The 22,458-nt window shown below is 47.7% G+C and overlaps 2 protein-coding genes across 18 annotated transcripts in view; one reads left to right on the forward strand and one right to left on the reverse strand.

The window, feature by feature from the left end:
• The window catches only part of LOC139242937 (uncharacterized), a 596,540-nt gene that overhangs the window by 222,895 nt on the left and 351,187 nt on the right, over positions 1 to 22,458 (forward strand). For 7 of the 8 annotated variants that reach the window (XR_011589402.1, XR_011589400.1, XR_011589399.1 and 4 more), the window contains exon 7: positions 1,283 to 1,438. Coding sequence is in view for 2 of the 8 variants with exons in the window: in XM_070870590.1 (XP_070726691.1) it covers positions 1,283 to 1,438 (156 nt within the window). In the remaining 6 variants the exon portion in view is untranslated. Of the gene's footprint in view, positions 1 to 1,282; positions 1,439 to 5,237; positions 5,535 to 22,458 lie in introns of those variants that run through there. The other variant, XM_070870591.1, reaches the window with a different exon arrangement.
• Positions 1 to 22,458, reverse strand: part of LOC139242927 (NACHT, LRR and PYD domains-containing protein 3-like) — a 61,874-nt gene that overhangs the window by 23,802 nt on the left and 15,614 nt on the right. For 6 of the 10 annotated variants that reach the window (XM_070870559.1, XM_070870558.1, XM_070870555.1 and 3 more), the window contains 6 exons: positions 21,119 to 21,284; positions 14,466 to 14,559; positions 10,742 to 10,918; positions 9,401 to 9,532; positions 7,190 to 7,279; positions 5,386 to 5,552 (listed from right to left, as the gene is read on the reverse strand). In XM_070870559.1, coding sequence (XP_070726660.1) covers positions 5,386 to 5,552; positions 7,190 to 7,279; positions 9,401 to 9,532; positions 10,742 to 10,918; positions 14,466 to 14,541 — 642 coding nt within the window. In that variant the 5' untranslated portion in view covers positions 14,542 to 14,559; positions 21,119 to 21,284. Of the gene's footprint in view, positions 1 to 5,385; positions 5,553 to 7,189; positions 7,280 to 9,400; positions 9,533 to 10,741; positions 10,919 to 13,388; positions 13,412 to 14,465; positions 14,560 to 21,118; positions 21,285 to 22,458 lie in introns of those variants that run through there. The other 4 variants (XM_070870561.1, XM_070870563.1, XM_070870562.1 and 1 more) reach the window with 4 other exon arrangements.

Here is a 22,458-nt window from a genome sequence, read left to right on the forward strand (position 1 = left end):
GTAGCCCATTCGCTTAACCTATCCAAATCTCCCGAGTCCTCTACACAACCCGCTTTCCCACTAATCTTAGTGTCATCAGCAAATTTTGTTGCACGACACTCTGTCCCCTCTTCTAGGTCATCTATGTATATTGTAAACAGTTGTGGTCCCAGCACTGATCCCTGTGGCACACCACTAACCACTGATTTCCAACCGGAAAAGGACCCATTTATCCCGACTCTCTGCTTTCTGTTCGCCAGCCAATTCTCGATCCATGCTAATACATTTCCTCTGACTCTGCGTACCTTTATCTTCTGCAGTAACCTTTTGTGTGGCACCTTATCGAATGCCTTTTGGAAATCTAAATACACCACATCCATCGGTACACCTCGATCCACCATGCTCGTTATATCCTCAAAGAATTCCAGTAAGTTAGTTAAACATGATTTCCCCTTCATGAATCCATGCTGCGTCTGCTTGATTGCACTATTCCTATCTAGATGTCTCGCTATTTCTTCCTTAATGATAGCCTCAAGCATTTTCCCCACTACAGATGTTAAACTAACCGGCCTATAGTTACCTGCCTTTTGCCTGCCCCCTTTTTTTAAACAGAGGCGTTACATTAGCTGCTTTCCAATCCGCTGGTACCTCCCCAGAGTCCAGAGAATTTTGGTAGATTATAACGAATGCATCAGCTATAATTTCCGCCATCTCTTTTAATACCCCGGGATGCATTTCATCAGGACCAGGGGACTTGTCTACCTTCAGTCCCATTAGCCTGTCCAGCAATCGAGGCATGAACCTCAAAAACTGGAGTCATGTATCCAGGACTTCCATCAACAACTTACATTTATATATTACTTTAACATAGAAAAGCTTCACTTCACAGAGGCAGAATTAGACACTGGGGCACGAGGTAATGCAAGATATGACATTAGAGGCGAGCAACACCCCGAGTAAAGGTAAATTTTGAAGAGAGGGAGGTGGAAAAGCGGGGGTTTTAATGGAGTGAATTCCAGAGCGTGGGACCCCAAGACAACTAAATGCTTGACCACCAGTGGTGGTGTGAACCAAGGGTTGCATGAGGCCAGTTTTAGAGTAAGGGAGAATTATATTGGCACGGGAGGTTGTCAGCCTGCAAGAGCTTATAGAAATAGGGAAGGTCGATGCCAGGAATGTATTTGAATTGGAGGATGGAAATTTGAAATTGAAAGCATTGGATGACGGGGCGCCACCATATGAGAGCACAATTAATATAAAATTATAGATTGACTGAATTCAATTCCGTTATGTTCCCGGGCAGGAAATTACAGACTGAATGAGACCATTTTCCTGATCTACCCCTCGGGAGTGATCTTCCACACCCATAGCACAGGACCAGGAAATTACAGAGTGGACGAGCCCAATTTCCTGATGTCACCCTGGCATGCATTGTTCATCAACAAGAGCAGAGGGACAGGTAATTTACCCACTTGAGTGGTTTTGCACAGTCCATGATAACAAATGATAAAGTGAGAGAAGATAGTTTAGGAGAGCAAAACAGCAATAAATATAAGACAGACAGTAAGAGCTTCTACAGGTATACAAACAGGAAGAGTGTCGCTAAAGTAAATGTTGGTCCCTGAGAGGATGAGACTGGGTAATCAATAATGTGAAACAGAGAAAGGGCGGTGACTTTGAACAAATATTTTGTATCGGTCTTAAGGTAGAAGACACTAAAAGTGTAGATGCTGAGAGGATGTTTCCCCTCGTGGAGGAATCTAGAACTAGGGGTATAGTTTCAGAATAAGGGGTCGCCCATTTAAAACTGAGATGAGGAGGATTTTCTTCCCTCAGATGGTCGTGAATATTTGGAATTCTCTATCCCAGAGAGCTGTGGAGGCTGGGTCATTATATTTAAGGTGGAGATAGACAGATTTCGGAATGCTGAGTTATGGGTTATGGGGAGCGGGCGGGGAAGTGAAGTTGAGGCCAGGATCGGATTAGCCATGACCTTATTGAATGGCGGAGCAGGCTCGAGGGGCAAAGTGACCTACTCTTGCCCATATTTCTTATGTTCAAAGGAAATAAAATGCGCTTTAGAAATGTTATACAGATACACGGAGATGTTACCAGGGATGAGGGGCATTGTTATGCATGGGATTGCATTAGAGTTGAGAAGATTAAGTGAGCAGTTGATGGAAGTCTTCAAGATTCTTAAAGCTTATGATTAAATAAATGTTTAGATTGTTTTCACTGTTTAGTCAGAGGCCACAAATGGAGGCTAATTCGAAAGATTAATGGTGATGTTGGATAACTGTATTTCTGTCATGGTTTTAAAATGCATAATTTATTCCTGGAAACGGTTGCAGAACCAAATCGATAAATTGTTGTAATAGATAATTCGATTGTTGTCAGAAAGTGTAAGGTTAGCGTATCTGCTGTGAGGAGGAGGTTGGGGATAGACCAGGTTGGATATCAACTGTAAAGGGTAGTGACTACGAGGTTGAGATTAGACGAGGTGTAATATTAATGCAAATGGGTAGTGACCAGGAAGTTAGGATTAGATTAGTGAGCAGGTGACCGAGGTCAAGAGGAGGAGGTTGGGATTAGACTGGGTGGGATATTAATGGTAACGGGCAGTGAGCAGGTTGGGATTAGACTGGATGGAATATTGCACCTCCCCTTTTTCTAGTCTGCCGCTATTCAGATAATATTCTACCTTCGTGTTTTTGCCCCCAAAATGGATAACCTCACATTTATCTACATTATACTGCATCTGCCATGTATTTGCCCACTCACCTAATTTGTCCAAGTCACCCTGCAGCCTCTTAGCGTCCTCCTCACAGCTCACACCGCCACCCAGTTTCGTGTCATCTGCAAACTTGGAGATAGTACTCTATTCCTTCATCCAAATCATTAATGTAATATTGTAAAGAGCTGGGGTCCCAGTACGGAGTCCTGTGGCACCCCCCTAGTAACTGCCTGCCATTCTGAAAAGGACCCGTTTAGCCCGATTCTCTGCTTCCTGTCTGCCAGCCAGTTCTCTATCCACTTCAGTACATCACCCCCAATACCATGCACTTTGATTTTGCACACCAATCTCTTGTGCGGGACCTTGTCAAAAGCCTTTTGAAAGTCCAAATACACCACATCCACTGGTTCTCCCTTGTCCACTCTATTGTTACATCCTCAAAAAATTCCAGAAGTTTCGTCAAGCATAATTTCCCTTTCATAAATCCATGCTGACTTGATCCGATCCTGTCACTGCTTTCCAAATGGGCTGCTATTTCATCCTTAATGATTGATTCCAACATTTTCCCCACGTCTGATGTCAGGCTAACCGATCTATAATTACCCGCTTTCTCTCTCCCTCCCTTTTTAAAAAGTGGCATTACATTAGTTATCCTCCAGTCCATTGGAACTGATCCAAAGTCGATAGATTGTTGGAAAATGATCACCAATGCATCCACGATTTCTAGGGCCACTTCCTTAAGTACTCTGGGATGCAGACTTTCGGGACCAGGGGATTTATCGGCCTTTAATCCCATCAATTTCCCTAACACAATTTCCCGCCTAATCAGGATATCTTTCAGTTCCTCATTCTCACTAGACCTACTGTTCCCTAGTACATTCAGAAGGTTATTTGTATCTTCCTTTGTGAAGACAGAACCGAAGTACTGGTTCAATTGGTCTGCCATTTCTTTGTTCCCCATTATAAATTCACCTGAATCCGACTGCAAGGGACCTATGTTTGTCTTTACTAATCTTTTTCTCTTCACATATCTTTTGAAGCTTTTGCAGTCAGTTTTTATGTTCCCTGCAAGCTTCCTCTCGTACTCTATTTTCCCCTTCTTAATTAAACCCTTAGTCCTCCTCTGTTGAATTCTAAATTTCTCCCAGTCCTCAGGTTTGCTGCTTTTTCTAGCCAATTTATATGCCTCTTCCTTGGTTTTAACACTATCCTTAATTTCCCTTGTTAGCCATGGTTGAGCCACCTTCCCAGTTTTATTTTTTACTCCAGACAGTGATGTACAATTGCTGAAGTTCATCCATGTGATCTTAAAATGTTTGCCATTGCTTATCCACCATCAACCCTTTAAGTATCCTCTGCCAGTCTATTTTAGCCAATTCACACCTCATACCGTCGAAGTTACCTTTCCTTAAGTTCAGTCCCCTAGTTTCCGAATTAACTTTGTCACTCTCCATCTTAATAAGGAATTCTACCATATTATGGACACTTTTCCCCAAAGGGCCCTGCACAACAAGATTGCTAATGAGTCCCTTCTCATTACACATCAACCAGTCGAGGATGGCCAGCTCCCTGGTCGTGGGATATTAATGGTAATGGGTAGTGAGCAGGTTGGGATTAGACTGGGTGGGATATTAACGGTAATGGACAGTGAGCAGGAGGTTGGGATTAGACTGGGTGAGATATTAATAGTAATGGGCAGTGAGCAGAAAGTTTGGATTACACTCGGTGAATCAGAATAGATTACTTAAAACTTGCACAGCCTCAAGGCAGAACATTGTGGTTTTTCCAAAAACACATTATTTGGGTTGTTTTCCGTTTAGATCAGATACATTTTCACCATACGAGATCCTGTGTTTTTTTTTTTAAAAAGGATCTTTGCTTAACCCATAAGCGATTATTTTGACATCCAGCAGTTCCCCGATTTACTGTTAAATACTTTCCTGGTCACTCAACTTATGACCTTCCCATAAACTCCTGTCTGTTGTCTCTGGTCTCTCCTATTCCCAGTCCCATTGAAACCGTTTACCTTTGTTTTTAGTCCACATGAGTAATAGCCGAACAGTTCCCCTGTCCTTTGTTCAGATACTGATGGAACAAGGTGTGTATTTACAACACTTCACATCATTGTATCCCATTCGCAGTATTTGCAGTTTTATCAATTTCATTCCTATTGTTGTGGTTCATGTTCTGGAACATTCCATGTTTATAACATTTATTTCAACAATTCACGCTGGCAGTGAATAAAGCTAATCAGGAGTTTGGTTGCTTGAACAAGACATTTTTGAGATGAGAGGGAGATAATGCGCCCACTTTATAAACCATTGCTGTGACCGCACTTATACTGTGTGAAGGTCCGGTTGCCTCAGTACAAAGGTTATCGCAGCTATTGAAGAGAGCAGCTAGAATGATTGAGAGGGTGGACAGGTTGGATTAGAAGGAGCTATTGTCTAAAGTGGGCATGTTAACACTGGAAAAGAGACGATTGAGAAGTGATCTGATTGCTGTTTCACTTTGTTCACTACAGTAGAAACAGAGGACACTGCCTGCGCTTGAAGGAGAGTAAATTCAAAACTAATCTGCGGACACAATATTTCAGTGAGGGAGTGGTGAATCTGGGGATTGGGCTGCCTCGGGAGACTGAACTAAACTCATTCTGTGTCCCTCCCACTTACGTGATATTCTTGTCCACTGAAATGGTCCTCGCCTGTTAACCAGAGACCGAGTCCCTCCACACCCTCTTCAATCGCCTGTTCTAGTCTGTCCCGGTAGAATTTCGTCAACTGCAACAATTGGTCATCGTTGCACTGTGTCAAGAGCTGAGTGATTGCAGATTTCGGATCTGTGAAGTCAAACGGAGAAAATTAAACACATTATCGACTTTCTATCCGGGCTGCAACATTTCCTCTTATACGAAAGGAAGGCTCCTGCGGGCCACATTCTGAAAAGTTCTATATAGTCACCTTAAAGACAGTGTTCACATTTGTCAAACTTGAATTAGCTTCAGCCTCCCCTGATCATCGCCTGTATCTGTAATTATTCCCAAATTCCACCTCGAAATACAGATTCCAAGAGTTTGCTCACAACGCAACCTCCCCCTCTGTCATCCCCACTGTTCGAAAGCTGGAAAAACACTCCGAAAAATGTGCTGTTTCCCTTCCTATTCCTTGACTGTATAACTATTGATTCTACATTACAAAATTCCCGGGGACATCCTTATATTCTAGCCCTGTCATAAAACACATTATTAATACTGGAACACAGTACATTTCACCCTCCTCAAAATGTGATCAGTGTGATTTCACCCGGAGTTTTGTTCTAAACTAAGTCCTGTCTCACAGTTAATGGACCACATCACCCAGAAGGATAAGGGCAGAACGTGCACAGGAACGCCGTTACCTCCAAGTTACACACTATCCGGACTTGGACACATCTCGACGATTATTCATTGTCACCGGGTCAAAAATCATGGAATGTCCTGATTATCCGTTTCTGTTCCAACAGTTTTATTAATTCCGCTCTCTTCTCAAATCCAGATATGTCTCACCCTCCAGTCACCAGCTGATACACCTGGCCACTGCCACATTCACCATTTCTGCAAACCCATTGTTCATCGGTTCAGATCGTGACCGTCCCTTCCCTTCTCCCTGAACTCACCCTAGTGCCCCAGGAACATGAACCCTTCCCTTCTCCCTGAACTCACCCTAGTGCCCCAGGAACGTGAACCCTTCCCTTCCCTTCTCCCTGAACTCACCCTAGTGTCCCAGGAACATGAACCCTTCCCTTCCCTTCTCCCTGAACTCACCCTAGTGCCCCAGGAACATGAACCCTTCCTTCCCTTCCCTTCTCCCTGAACTCACCCTAGTGCCCCAGGAACATGAACCCTTCCATCCTGCTCCAGCCCTGCAGCCCCACATTGACCTGCCTTATATTTCCCTCCAGAAGAGCCCAGTTCTAACTAATCCAGAGATCACCACCTTGAGGACTTGTTTTTATTCAGTCTGGTGATTAAATTCCTTTATAACCGTATTTATTTCCGTTACTGGATCTGACCATGGATAGTTCCCGCTCTCCTTTCCTTCCCAGAGATGGCCGACCCATTCCGGGAAGTTCTTCCCTCTCTCGCGGGAGGTGGGGTGGGGGGAACTCGCCATTCTAAACTTTAGAAACGCCCTGCTCCTGTGCCCCACTTGCTTCTCACCCACCCTGGTGTCACACTGTTGCTCAGGAAGGCCCCCCTCTGAGTCACTGTCTCGATCCACCTCACACTCCCCAATACCAGGGATCTGTTGCACAATTCTAGTACTCAGGGGCTCCCTTCATCTGTGACTGCTGTGCCCTTGAGATGGTCACTCACTTCCCTCTTTCTACTCAGCCCCTGTCCTGTTCCCTCTTCCTGTGGGAGCTGCACCTTCTTGCTCGAAATCCAGAGCCTTTGTCAGGACAGAAATTATATTTCAATACATTTTGTGAACCTACCTGTGACCATTCTTGGAAAAGATGTTGGATATTCTCCCCTGTTTGGACCTTCAGCCATGGTGGTGACAGGTGTTGCCAATACCTGAGGCTCTGTAATAAATATATTAATAGGAGAGTTAGAGGGAAATATTAAAGTGAGAAGGAGAACGTTGCCTTGTTAAACATGATACCCAGTCCCTCCCCCATCAGTACAACAGCGGTTCGCTCTGGGATCGAGCATTTCCCGAGTGTTACGATCAAGTCTCCACATCACGTGTGACGCAGACAGCTGCCCAGTGAAATCCAGTGAGTCCCGCTGATCTCCACAACCCAGTTCCAGACGGGCTCCCGTTGGCCGAGACTGCGCACTGGGAGCTCCCATTGGTGAGATTTACTCACAGTGCAGGCCCAAACCAGCCTTATTCCTGAGGTAGGGAATATTCTGCAAGGAAACGTGGAGTGGGTGATCATTGATGGATTCAATAATCCTGCACTCGGTTTTACAGTCTGTCAGTATTGTATTATGTTATTTATAGATTGGTGTTGATTGGTTGAGCTTTGACATCTTATGAATTTGATATCTATCCACATGTAAAATCTATGTGTGAGATTCCTCTGGTCTCTATGGGCAGTGATGCTGTCGTGTGTCCATGGAGATGTGACCTGGTTGGGGTGAGGGGAGGGTGAAATGTACAAGAGACCAGAGTCGGAGGAACAGAGAGATCTTGCTGGTGGGTGATTGTAGACCTCGAGTATGTGACAGAGACAGGGCGGGCCGAGACCATGAATGGGGTTTAAACGTGGATGGGTGTTTTAAGTCGGAGGAGCTGGGGTCCGGGAGACACTGTAGGTTCACAAGGACAGGAATGATCGGTGAGCAGGGTTTTGATGAACTGACGTTTACGGTGGGTGAAAGGAGCAAAGCTGCTGTTCATCTGTTCCACCAACACAGGCCCAGTGCAGCTCCCCACCGACCCGGCCCCACACCGACACCCCACTGACCCGGCCCCACACCGACACCCCACCGACCCGGCCCCACACCGACACCCCAATGACCCGGCCCCACACCGATACCCCACTGACCCGGCCCCACACCGACACCCCACTGACCCGGCCCCACACCGATACCCCACTGACCCGGCCCCACACCGACACCCCACTGACCCGGCCCCACACCGATACCCCACTGACCCGGCCCCACACCGACACCCCAATGACCCGGCCCCACACCGATACCCCACTGACCCGGCCCCACACCGATACCCCACTGACCCGGCCCCACACCGACACCCCACTGACCCGGCCCCACACCGATACCCCACTGACCCGGCCCCACACCGATACCCCACTGACCCGGCCCCACACCGATACCCCACTGACCCGGCCCCACACCGATACCCCACTGACCCGGCCCCACACCGACACCCCACTGACCCGGCCCCACACCGATACCCCACTGACCCTGCCCCACACCGATACCCCACTGACCCGGCCCCACACCGATACCCCACTGACCCGGCCCCACACCGACACCCCACTGACCCCCCACTGACCCGGCCCCACACCGATACCCCACTGACCCGGCCCCACACCGATACCCCACTGACCCGGCCCCACACCGATACCCCACTGACCCGGCCCCACACCGACATCCCACTGACCCGGCCCCACACCGATACCCCACTGACCCTGCCCCACACCGATACCCCACTGACCCGGCCCCACACCGACACCCCACTGACCCGGCCCCACACCGACACCCCACTGACCCTGCCCCACACCGATACCCCACTGACCCGGCCCCACACCGACACCCCACTGACCCGGCCCCACACCGACACCCCACTGACCCTGCCCCACACCGATACCCCACTGACCCGGCCCCACACCGATACCCCACTGACCCTGCCCCACACCGATACCCCACTGACCCGGCCCCACACCGATACCCCACTGACCCTGCCCCACACCGATACCCCACTGACCTGGCCCCAATATCCACCAATATATTTTCATTCCCCTCAAAATGTTATAATCAGGATCGTTCCACTCTTGAGTACTGTTCAATACTAATTCCTGTCTCAGTTAATAGATCACAGAACCCAGAAGAAGAGCACAAGGTGCTTGGGAACACCATCGCCTCCCATTTCCCTCCAAGTCACACACCGTCCAAACTTGGACATATATCGTCATCCATCATCATCGCTGGGTCAACATCATGGAAACCCCTACCCAAGTGTTCCTGTTCCAACAGTGCTGCAGCTCCCATGTCCATCCAGCTCCCCGCAAGGTCAAGTGTCGGATCTTCTCCCCTGTTTGGACCTTCAGCCATGGTGGGGACAGGTGTTGCCACCACCTGAGGCTCTGTAATAAATATAATATTAATAGGGGGGTTAGAGGGAAATATTAAAGTGAGAAGGAGAACGTTGCCTTGTTAAATATGATACCCAGCCCCTCCTCCCCCATCAGTACAACAGCGGTTAGCTCTGTGATCGAGCATTTCCCGAGTGTTACGATCAAGTCTCCACATCAGGTGTGACACAGACAGCTGCCCAGTGAAATCCAGTGAGTCCCGCTGATCTCCACAACCCAGTTCCAGACGGGCTCCCGTCAGCCGAGACTGCACGCTGGGAGCGCCCATTGGTGAGATTTACTCAGTGCAGGCCCAAACCAGCCTTATTCCTGAGGTAGGGAATATTCTGCAGGGAAATGTGGAGTGGGTGAACACTGATTGATTCAATAATCCTGCACTCGGTTTTACAGTCTGTCGGTATTGTATTATATTATTTATAGATTTGTGTTGATTGGTTGAGCTTTGACATCTTATGAATTTGATATCTATCCACATGTAAAATCTATGAGTGTGATTCCTCTGGTCTCTATGGGCAGTGATGCTGTCGTGTGTCCATGGAGATGTGACCTGGTTGGGGTGAGGGGAGGGTGAAATGTACAAGAGACCAGAGTCGGAGGAACAGAGAGATCTTGCTGGTGGGTGATTGTAGACCTCGAGTATGTGACAGAGACAGGGAGGGCCGAGACCATGAATGGGGTTTAAACGTGGATGGGTGTTTTAAGTCGGAGGAGCTGGGGGTCCGGGAGACACTGTAGGGTCACAAGGACAGGAGTGATCGGTGAGCAGGGTTTTGATGAACTGACGTTTACGGTGGGTGAAAGGAGCAAAGCTGCTGTTCATCTGTTCCACCGACACAGGCCCACTGCAGCTCCCCACTGACCCGGTCCCGATACCCCACTGACCTGGCCCCACACCGATACCCCACCGACCCGGCCCCACACCGATACCCCACTGACCCGGCCCCACACCGATACCCCACTGACCCGGCCCCACACCGATACCCCACTGACCCGGCCCCACACCGATACCCCACTGACCCGGCCCCAGTATCCACCAATATGTTTTCATTCCCCTCAAAATGTTATAATCAGGATCGTTCCACTCTGAGTCCTGTTCAATACTAATTCCTGTCTCAGTTAATAGATCACAGAACCCAGAAGCAGAAGAGCACAAGGTGCTTGGGAGCACCATCACCTCCCATTTCCCACCAAGTCACCCACCGTCCCAACTTGAAAATATATCGTCGTCCATCATCATCGCTGAGTCAACATGGAATCCACAACCCAAATGTTCCTGTTCCAATAGTGCTGCAGCTCTCCTGCCCTTCCTTCTCCACATAATGAAAGGTGTCGGACCTTCAGCCATGGTGGTGACAGGTGTTGCCACTACCCGATGCTCTGTAATAAATATATTAATAGGGGGGTTAGAGGGAAATATTAAAGTGAGAAGGAGAACGTTTCCTTGTTAAACATGATACCCAGTCCCTCCTCCCCCATCAGTACAACAGCGGTTAGCTCTGGGATCGAGCATTTCCCGAGTGTTACGATCAAGTCTCCACATCAGGTGTGACACAGACAGCTGCCCAGTGAAATCCAGTGAGTCCCGCTGATCTCCACAACCCAGTTCCAGACGGGCTCCCGTCGGCCGAGACTGCGCACTGGGAGCGCCCATTGGTGAGATTTACTCACAGTGCAGGCCCAAACCAGCCTTATTCCTGAGGTAGGGAATATTCTGCAGGGAAATGTGGAGTGGGTGATCATTGATAAATGTCTGACAGAATTATATTATTTTATTTACAGACGTGTTGATTGGTATTTTTTAATACTAAAATCTGTTATTTTATGAAATGATATCTATCCAGCGATAAAATATACAGCTGGGTGTGATTCCTCTGGTCTCTATGGGCAGTGATGCTGTCGTGTGTCCATGGAGATGTGACCTGGTTGGGGTGAGGGGAGGGTGAAATGCACAAGAGGCCAGAGTCGGAGGAAGAGAGAGATCTTGGTGGTGGGTGATTGTAGGCCTCGAGTATGTTACAGAGACAGGGAGGGCCGAGACCATGAATGGGGTATAAACGTGGATGAGAGTTTTAAGTCGGAGGAGCTGGGGGACCGGGAGACACTGTTGGTTCACAAGGACAGGAATGATCGGTGAGCAGGGTTTTGATGAACTGATGTTTACGGTGGGTGAAAGGAGCAAAGTCTGCCCGGAGAGTATTGGAACATCGAGCATACAGGGATAAAAACATGGGTGAGGGTTTCAGCAGCACATGGGCTGAGCAGGGAGAATGATGGGTGATGTTACCGAGGAGGAAGTAGGGGGTCTTTGTGAGGAGTGGATCGGGTCAGAAGCTCAGCTTGGTGACACACAGAACACTGAGATTGTGAACAATCCGAGACAGTGGCTGGGACGGGAATAGAATCACCGGCGACGGAACAGAATTCGCGGCAGGGGCCAAAGACCATGTGGTCCCAATGTGTAATTGGAGAAAGATGTAGGTCATCACAGACTGTCGGATAAGCAGCGTGAGAAACCACAAGCAATGGAGGGGTCGAGAGAGGTGGAACAAAGTGCTGTCAGCGTACATATAAAAGCTGATCTCTTCTCTTTGGATAATGTCTCCGAGGGGAAGCGTGTCGGTGTGAATTACGAGGTGACGAGGGGAGATCCATGGGGGATTGCAGGGGTAACAGTGCAGGAGCCCTTGATGAAGATTTCCTGCAACGACTGGATGGGTAAAAGTGGAACCAAGCGAGGACAGTGCCACTGAGCTGGACAACGGAGGGAGAGGTGATGGAGGAGGATGTTGTGCTGGACCGTGTCAAAGTGCAGAGGTCACGGAGAATGAGGAGGGATAGTTTACCACGGTCTCAGTCAGAATGTTTCATTTGTGACTTTGATTATTGCCACTTCATCGCTGTGGGAGGAGTGGAATCCCAATAGGACGGGCTCAAACATGGAATTATGAGCAAGGTGGACAGAGTTGGGAGGTGACAAACGATAAAGAGGGAATGGAGGTGGGAGATGGTGATAAACATGTCGAACTCCTCACACACGTGTCACACTGGGCGGGTCTCTGATCAAACCCTCTCCTCTCAAATACACAAGTCTCATTTGTGGTTTAATGTTACAGAAACAGTGAAACACATTTCACTTTTACAGAACATTCCACGGCTGGCTCTGGCTAGGTGACTGGAATCTCTCAGTCCCACCAGGAGTTTGCTTGTGGCAGGCCACAGAATTAGAGCAACACTTGGATTTTTTCTTTGCACCAAACTGCCTCAGAAAATGTGTCACCATCACTTCCCTTTTTACACAGAATTACACGGAAGGTACACAACACAAACCGGCCTTTCAGCCTAACCCCCGGCCCGTGTTTATGATCCACACCAGCCTTTTCTCACCGCTCTTCATCTAAGACCATCAATCAGTATAACCCTTCAGTCCATTCTCCCCCATGTGTTTCTGTAGCTTGCCCTGAAATTCATGTTTTCCCTGCAGTGTAATGTGGAGCTTGTCTTCTCACCGACCCTGTACAGTTCACGTGTTGCTGTTCATCTGTTCCACCGACACAGGCCCACACCGGCCCGGCCCCACACCGATACCCCACTGACCCAGACCCGCACCGATACCCCACTGACCTGGCCCCACACCGACACCCCACTGACCCGGCCCCACACCGATACCCCACTGACCCAGACCCGCACCGATACCCCACTGACCTGGCCCCACACCGATACCCCACTGACCCGGCCCCACATTGCAACCTCAGTAACGGTGAGTGAGGTTACACTCCAAGTTTAACGTCTGTATTGTGAAGTTTGATGTGTGACAAGGGATGAGGGCAGTAGGAAGTGTGACGCTTACAGAAAGTGTGCATTATCGATAAGACTGCGAATTCATTACTCATGAATCTCGATGGTTTTGCTCATCCTTAGACAGATGGACTGGAATGTGTTCTCACTGCGTTTGTTGAAACAGGTGAGAATGGCAGGCAGACATGCGAGAATGTTCACTACAGCGCTCCCAGTGCTGGAGGACTGAACAACATCGGAACAATATTCTCTGTTACAAATGAATTGAAACAGGCGTCAATATAAGAAAAGTGTTATTCAACCATCACAATAGCAACTCTTCTGAATTATATTTATCCATAAAATCTGTGTTATGATAATTTTCTAAGAGATTGTATAAAATGTATTCCCTGTATCAGAAGGTGTTGCTGCCAATGGACGGCTGAATATACAGATAGGAATTTGCAGTGAATCGGGGAGAATTCTGGTAATTGAGGAGGGAAGGGTTGAGTGTGCTGGGGCAACAGGTGAGAGTAATGATATAAATAGTTAGTTGGTTTATTTTAGGTATTCCGTGTGAGGGTATTGAACTTCCTGCATTGTAGCCATGTCATGGAGATATATTTCTGGCACTGACGCATTCTACCACCTCTCCCCACTCGCGGATTGCCTGGATATCTTTATCGCCGCTTGGTAGACAGAAGAAGTCCCTATTCCTGGTGACCACCTCCTGCAAAACCTCGAATCAGTGTGCGGAAACAGGCAGCCTTTGCGGGGTCTGCTGTGCCGGCCATTGGCCACAATCTTCACTTACAGTTGCCTACAGCCAAAGTGCTCCTCCACTTTGAGCTGTAAGTTGCCATTATTTGGCGCCAGTAATGGTGAAATTGACGGCCATCACTCTGCGAGCGGCCAGTGCGCAGCGCAAGTGGTGCCGACAACCCGCTTATTTTATTTAAATTAAAGGGACTGGCGCATTGAGGCTTTGCTTGTGACCACGTGACTTTGTGAGTGTTCAAAGAACGCTGCCCATTCTACACACAAAAGCAATTTCTACCCCATTAGCATTTCTGTCAAAAAAAGGGCCTACACCTGCTCCTATTTCTTATGTTTAATAAATCTCCGGGAGAAGGAGTCGCTTCACACTGACCGGTTCCTGCGGCCTGAGCACTTTCCCGAGGAGCAGGTTCTTGAATCTGACTATCTTTGTTTGATGAATTCCCCATCTCTGTTAATTTTTTAATCTGAAAAACATTTCATTCCAGGTTATAGCAGAGTGTAAAGTCCCTCATCACTGGTACCTTTCTAGTAAATATCTTCCACACCCTCTCCAAGGCCTGGACATCCTTCCTGAAGTGAGGTGTCCAGAATTGAACACAACACGCCAGATGAGGCCTATCCAGTGTTTGTAAAGATTTGACATAACCTTCTTGATTTTTTTACTCCATTAATAAAGCCAAAGTCCCCACACACATTTTTAACAGACTTCTCACCTTGTCATAGAAACATAGAAAATAGGTGCAGGAGTAGGCCATTCGGCCCTTCATTGTCATGCCACAGTAAACAATTTGGGTACAAAAACATGGAGTAAATTAGCAAGAGACATAAAAATATATTGTAAATGTTTCTATAGTTATGTAAATAGGAAGAGATTAGTGAACGTGAACATGAGCCCATTAGAGGCAGGGACAGGAGAAATTGTAGTGAACAATAAGGAAATGGCAGACATTAAACAAATACTTCGTATCTGTCTTCACAGCAGAAGACACAAAAAACATTCTGGAAATAATGGGGAACCAAGGGTCTGGAGAGAATGAGGAACTTAAAGAAATCAGTATAAGTAAAGACATCGTACTGGAGAAATTAATGGGACTAAGTGACAATAAATCCCTTGGACCCGACGACCTGCATCCTAGGATTTTACAAGAGATAGTGGATGCACTGGTATTAATCTTCCACAATTCCCTCGATTCTAGAACAGCTCCCAAGGTTTGGAAGGTAGCAAACATAACCCCGCTATTTCAGAAAGGATGAATAGAGAAAACAGGGAACTATAGGCCAGTTAGCCTGACAATTGTAGTCGGCAAAATGCTAGAGTCTATTATTAGGGACGTGGTAACAGGGCACTTAGAACATCATATTATAAGGCAAAGTCAACCTGGTTTGATAAAAGGGAAATCGTGTTTGACAAAGCTGCTGAGTTTTTTGAAGATGTAACTAGTAGGATGGCTAACGGGGAACCAGTGGATGTGGTGTATTTGGATTTTCAAAAATCATTCGATAAGGTGCCACACAAGAGGTTATCACACAAAATCAGGACTCATGGGATTGGGGGTAATATATGAGCATGGATTGAGGATTGGTGAATAGACAGAAAGCAGAGATTACGAATCAATTTGAGTTGGCAGACTGTAACTAGCGGGGTACCTTAAGCATCAGTACTTGGGCCTCAGCTAGTTACAATCATTAATGACTGAGATGAAGGGACTGAGTATAACATATCCAAGTTTGCTGATGATACAATGTTAGATGGGAAAGTAAGCTGCAAGGAGGATGCAGAGAGGCTGCAGAGAGATATAGACAGGTTGACTGAGTGGGCAAGAACATGGCAAATGGAATACAAAGTGGGGAAGTTGAAGTTATCCACTTTGGTGGGAAAAACAAAAAGCTGAATATGTTTTGAAATGGCAAGAGACTGGGAAATGTTTGCATTCAGTGTACTTGTACATGAATCACAGAACGTTAACATGCAGGTACAGCTAGCAATTAGGAAACAAATGGTGTGTTAGCTTTTGTTACAAAAGAGAAATGAAGTCTCACTACAATATACAGGGCATTGGTGTGGCAACACCTGGAGTACGGTGTGCAGTCTGATCTCCTTACCCAGGGAAAGGCAGACTTGAATTAGAGAGAGTACAACTAATGTTCATTAGACTGGTTCATGGTGTCAGGGGATTGTCCAATGAGGAGAGATTGAGTAGACTAGTTCTCGAGAAGAATGAGAGGTGATCTCATTGAAACATGTACAATTCTTAAGGGGTTTGACAGGGTTAATGGTAAGATGTTTCCTCTGGCTGGGGAATCTAGAACACAGGGTCACAGTCTCTAAATAAGGGCTTGCTGATTTAGGACTGAGACGAGAAGACATTTCTTCACTCAAAGGGTTATGCATCTTTGGAATTCTCTACCCCAGAGAGCTGTGGATGCTCAGTTGTATATTCAAGACAAAGGTGAATAATTTTTTGGAAACTAAGCGAATGAAGGGATATGGGGAGAGTGCGGGAAGGTGGAGTTGAGGTCGGAGATCAGACATGATCTTGTTACACCTCACATCTCTCATTTGTCCACCCAAGTACCAAAAATGTTATTCCCGATATTTCTTCACTACATTCCATCCTCTGCACCGAACGACCTCTCATCCTCGGTGATATCAACCACCATTTCAATTCATCATGCACTCTCTCCTCTGGGTTCACTAGCCTCCCATCCTCCCTTAATCTTTCCCTCCACATAAACTCCCCAACCCATATTCACAGCCACCCCTCCATCGTGTCAATCACAGATAAGGTCTCTCTGACCACTTCCTTGTATCACTCACCACCCACATAAGCCTTCCAACCTTCCCCCATTCCGACCTCCTGTGTCTGCCCCTGGGATAAACTCCCTCTCAACTCACTTACAACTGCACTTATCAAATCCCAACAGTCCAGCCTTGGGCCCTACATTCACCATGATATTTCTGCAGCTGCTGATTTGCTCAATAACACTCACCACCACCATGATGTCCTAGTTCCTGTTAAAACACTGACTCTCTCACCCTTGCCGTTCCCCCTGGTACAGCCTTGATCTTCACTCCCGTCAGTCCAGGGGACGCAGACATGAAAGGATATGGCGGACAACTGGTTTAGCCATTCACCAGCAGATCCGGCTAGACCACAGAAAGCATTATTTGGTCCTGCTCTCGTCTGCCAAAACTGCTCACTATTCCAGAATCATTCTGAAATGTAAAGATAAACCCCGGCTTCTATTCTCCACTGCGAACCGTCTTTTTAAACCCCTCTCCCCAGTCTCCACCCTCACCTCCAACAATAAGTGTGAGGTCGTCTTTGTCTCTAAGACTGAGACCATCCGTTCACTGCCTCTCCTCTTCCTTCCCCGAGCCCACCGGGCCAAACTTCCCGAGGATCCCCTCTGCCCTAGCCCTGAACTCACATCTATCTCCAGTTTCTCTCCGATCTCCTCTCATGACCTGTCCATGAGACCCACTCCCTGCTCCCTTGACCTTATTCTCACTAAACTGCTGACCACCCAACTTCCTTTTCTGGCTCCCATGTTAGCTGACATTGTTACCGGTTCTTTCTCCTCAGGTACTGTCCCCCTCTCCCTCAAATCTGCCGTCATCACCCCTCTCCTCAAAAAACAACACTAGACCCCTCCGTCCTTGCAAACTGTTACCCCATCTCCAACCTCCCTTTCCTCTCCAAAGTCCTTGAACATGTTGTCGCCTCCTAAATCTGTGCCCATCTTTCCGGCAATTCCATGTTTGAATCCCCACAAACCAGTTTACACACCTGCCACAGTACTGCACCGGCTTTCATTAAAGTCACAAATGACATCCATCGTGATTGTGACAAAGGCAAACCATCCCTCTTAACTGGTCTGCAGCCTTTGACACGGTTCACCACTCTATCTTTCTCCAACCCCGCTCTACTGTCGTCCAGCTGGGTGGGACTGCACTCGCCCGATTCCATTCTTATCTATCTAAACAGCTCGATTAGATCCCCCTTAATCATCTACATTTAACAGAATACAAACCTGGTCTACGCAACCTGTCCTCATATTTGAAGTTTTTAGCCCCGGTATCATTCCGATAAACTTGCGCCAAGGCCAATTTATCCTTCGTGAGGGGCGGTGCTCATAACTGAATAACATGTGGAGCAAGATTCTCTGTTCAACATGTATTGAGTCAGACGACACCGATTTTGGAAAAGTAGTATTAAACTAGGGCAAGAGGAAGTCTTACGCATGATATGTATCGATATAACTGACTGCTCAGAAACAACAGGTTCTGACTCCTGGACTGCCGAATACATAGACAAGAGTTTACACTGAATGTTGCACGGTTTTTCAGTTATAAATTGTGCCAACGCCTCTTGTACTGAGATCTGATAGATTGTTACCCTGGCGATAGAGGAAATCGCTCACCGAAAATAACTGAAAACGGAAATAACAAAACCACCATCACATGTTCCGAGTTTAGTAAAGAACATTAACCCTCAACATACAGACAATGTTTCTGACCATAAAGCTGCGATTCCAATAACAGACTGTTACACCACTCGGCCCGATACTGTGGATTTACTGAATGCACTGTCAGTTCCGCCTGTACAGAGCATTAAGCAATGCCACATCTACAGAAATACATCGGTAAAATAGTAGAATTGTTGCAAATAGACCCCGTCACCTCTGAAAATCTACTTGTCTTAAACCATCTAAACCCGTTACTGTTAATGAATTATATGCGTCTACATTACCTGCATTGTGTGACCAGCGAGAAACTTTACTCTCACAACACAAAATAATTAATTGGAAGGAAATTTACAAATCTATATTAAAATAAAGTTTACGTATCATTTTATCACAAAATGATAATCATTTAATTCAACTGCCATTGCCAAATTCAGAAATGGATTTTTCTGATAGGAAACAACGAAGTACAACCCGGCATCCAGTTCAGAACTGTAAGATTATTTATTGACAGTTGGATATTTAGAGATCAGTGTTTGGGCCTCAGCTATTTACAATTGATATTAATGACTGAGATGAATGGATGAGTGCAATGGATCCAAATTTGTTGCCGATACAAAGCTAGGTGGGAAAGTTGTAAGGTGGACACAAAGAGCCTGCAAAGAGATATAGACAGGTGAAGTGAGTATGGGCAATAAGGTGGCAGATGGAGTATAATGTGGGGAAATGTGAGGTTATTCAATTTGGTAGGAAAAATACTAAAACAGAATATCTTTTAAATGATGAGAAACTATTAAATGTTGTTGTTCAGAGATTTAGGTGTCCTTGTGCAGGAAACACAGAAAGTTAGCATGTAGGTACAGCAAGCAATTAGGAAGGCAAATAGAATGTTGGCCTTTATTGCAATGGGGTTGGAGAATAAGAGAAGTATTGCTACAATTGTACATGGCTTGGGTGAGATTACACTGGAGTTTGAGAACAATTTTGGTCTCCTCAGCTGAGAAAGAATATACGTGCCGTAGAGGCGGTGCAATGAAGGTTCACTACATGGATCCCTGGGATGAGAAAGTTGTCCTACGAGGAGGGATCGAGTAGACTGGACCTATACTCTGGGGAGGTGAGAAGGAGGAGGTGTGATGTAATTGAAACATACAAGATACTGTGATGGATTGACAGGGAAGACGCTGAGCGATTGTTTCCCTGGCTGGTGAGTATAGAACGAGGGGGCATAGTCCCAGGATAAAGGGTCGGCCATTTAAGACTAAGTTGAGGAGGAATTCCTTCAATCAAAGGGTTGTGATTCTTTGGAATTCTCTACCCAAAGGGCTGTGGATGCTGAGTCTTTGAGCATATATTGAAGGCCGAGATAGATAAATATTTGGACTCTAGGGGAATCAACGGCTATAGGGATCGGTGGGAACGTGGACTTGAGGTCAAAGATCAGCTGCTTAACCTCACGAGGCCCATCCACCCCGGGTTACACACTGTCTGATCTCACTGGGCCCATCCTCCCCGGGGTTACACATTGTCTGATCTCACTGGGCCCACCCCCGGGTTACACACTGTCTGATCTCACTGGGCCCACCCCCGGGTTACACACTGTCTGATCCCACTGGGCCCACCCCCGGGTTACACACTGTCTGATCTCACTGGGCCCACCCCCGGGTTACACACTGTCTGATCTCACTGGGCCCACCCCCGGGTTACACACTGTCTGATCTCACTGGGCCCACCCCCGGGTTACACACTGTCTGATCTCACTGGGCCCACCCCGGGTTACACACTGGCTTTTGAAAGCTCATACACACATCTACTGCACTAACCTCAACACTGTGATACTTTATTTACTCTAAAAACACACAATTCAATGTGACTGTGTGTTCAGATAGAAACTGATCTTATTTCATGTTCCACTGCACGACCTCCTGCTGGATAATTATGCTCGGTGGTCAGACTTTCCCAGTCTCATCATTTCCTGCCTTACTTTATAATCTTTGTGTACTGCCGACAGGACCAGTGTGTGTCTGAGTCAACGGGACTCTCTCTGACCTTTCTCCCCAGTCCATCTCCAGTGTGTATCTGAGTCAATGGGACTCTCTCTGACCTATGCCCCCAGGACCAGTGTGTGTCGGAGTCAACGGAACTCTCTCTGACCTTTGCCCCCAGGACCAGTGTGTGTCTGAGTCAATGGGACTCTCTCTGACCTTTCCGCCGAGTACCAGTGTGTATAGTCAATGGGACTCTCTCTGCCCTTTGCCCCCAGGACCAGTGTGTGTCAGAATCAATGGAACTCTCTCTGACCTTTGCCCCCAGGACCAGTGTGTATCTGAGTCAATGGGACTTTCTCCAACCTTTACCCCCAGGACCAGTGTGTGTCTGAGTCAATAGGACTCTCTCTGACCTTTCCCCCCAGTCCATCTCCAGTGTGTATCTGAGTCAATGGGACTCTCTCTGACCTTTCCCCCCAGGACCAGTGTGTGTCTGAGTCAATGGGACTCTCTCTGACCTTTCTCCCCAGGACCATTATGTTTCTGAGTCAATGGGACTCTCTCTGACCTTTCGCCCCTGTTGATCTATGGAAGCTCCTTGAATCAGAAGAGTTCTCTGTGTTTGGTGTTCTCACAATCCTGGGCTGGTCCACCTGCCGTTGTTCATCAGTCTACAATCCCTGTTTACTTCCACCTCTGGAACATCTCAATCACTCCGTCATACACCAGGAGGTCTAATTATGGCAGGGCAGAAAATGAGACAAATATTAACGGTGTGAAGTCGAATGTAATTTGTACATTTCTAACGCTTAATAATACTGAAAGTTCAGGGTTGAGTATTTCTGGAGGATTTTGCCATTTGCCTCAGATCCCCGGCAAGCTCACTGAAACATCACACAAATCACCAGAGTTCTTGACAAAACTGCGGAATTTACTGTCTATTGTTTAGACAAACCGGCGCTGTGTGATCTGACTAAGCCCATCCTCCCCGGGTTACACACTGTCTGATCTCACTGGGCCCACCCCCGGGTTACACACTGTCTGATCGCACTGGGCCCACCCCCGGGTTACACACTGTCTGATCTCACTGGGCCCACCCCCGGGTTACACACTGTCTGATCTCACTGGGCCCCCGGGTTACACACTGTCTGATCTCACTGGGCCCACCCCCGGGTTACACACTGTCTGATCTCACTGGGCCCACCCCCGGGTTACACACTGTCTGATCTCACTGGGCCCACCCCCGGGTTACACACTGTCTGATCTCACTGGGCCCACCCCCGGGTTACACAGTGTCTGATCTCACTGGGCCCACCCCCGGGTTACACACTGTCTGATCTCACTGGGCCCACCCCCGGGTTACACACTGTCTGATCATACTGGGCCCACCCCCGGGTTACACAGTGTCTGATCTCACTGGGCCCACCCCCGGGTTACACAGTGTCTGATCTCACTGGGCCCACACACTGGTTACACACTGTCTGATCTCACTGGGCCCACACCCGGGTTACACACTGTCTGATCTCACTGGGCCCACCCCCGGGTTACACAGTGTCTGATCTCACTGGGCCCACCCCCGGGTTACACAGTGTCTGATCTCACTGGGCCCACACACTGGTTACACACTGTCTGATCTCACTGGGCCCACCCCCGGGTTACACAGTGTCTGATCTCACTGGGCCCACCCCCGGGTTACACAGTGTCTGATCTCACTGGGCCCACCTCGGGTTACACTGTCTGATCTCACTGGGCCCACCCCCGGGTTACAGACTGTCTGATCTCACTGGGCCCACCCCCGGGTTACACAGTGTCTGATCTCACTGGGCCCACCCCCGGGTTACACACTGTCTGATCTCACTGGGCCCACCCCCGGGTTACACACTGTCTGATCTCACTGGGCCCACCCCC

This window comes from Pristiophorus japonicus, unplaced genomic scaffold (assembly GCF_044704955.1).
Source record: "Pristiophorus japonicus isolate sPriJap1 unplaced genomic scaffold, sPriJap1.hap1 HAP1_SCAFFOLD_154, whole genome shotgun sequence".
Lineage (NCBI taxonomy): Eukaryota > Metazoa > Chordata > Chondrichthyes > Pristiophoridae > Pristiophorus > Pristiophorus japonicus.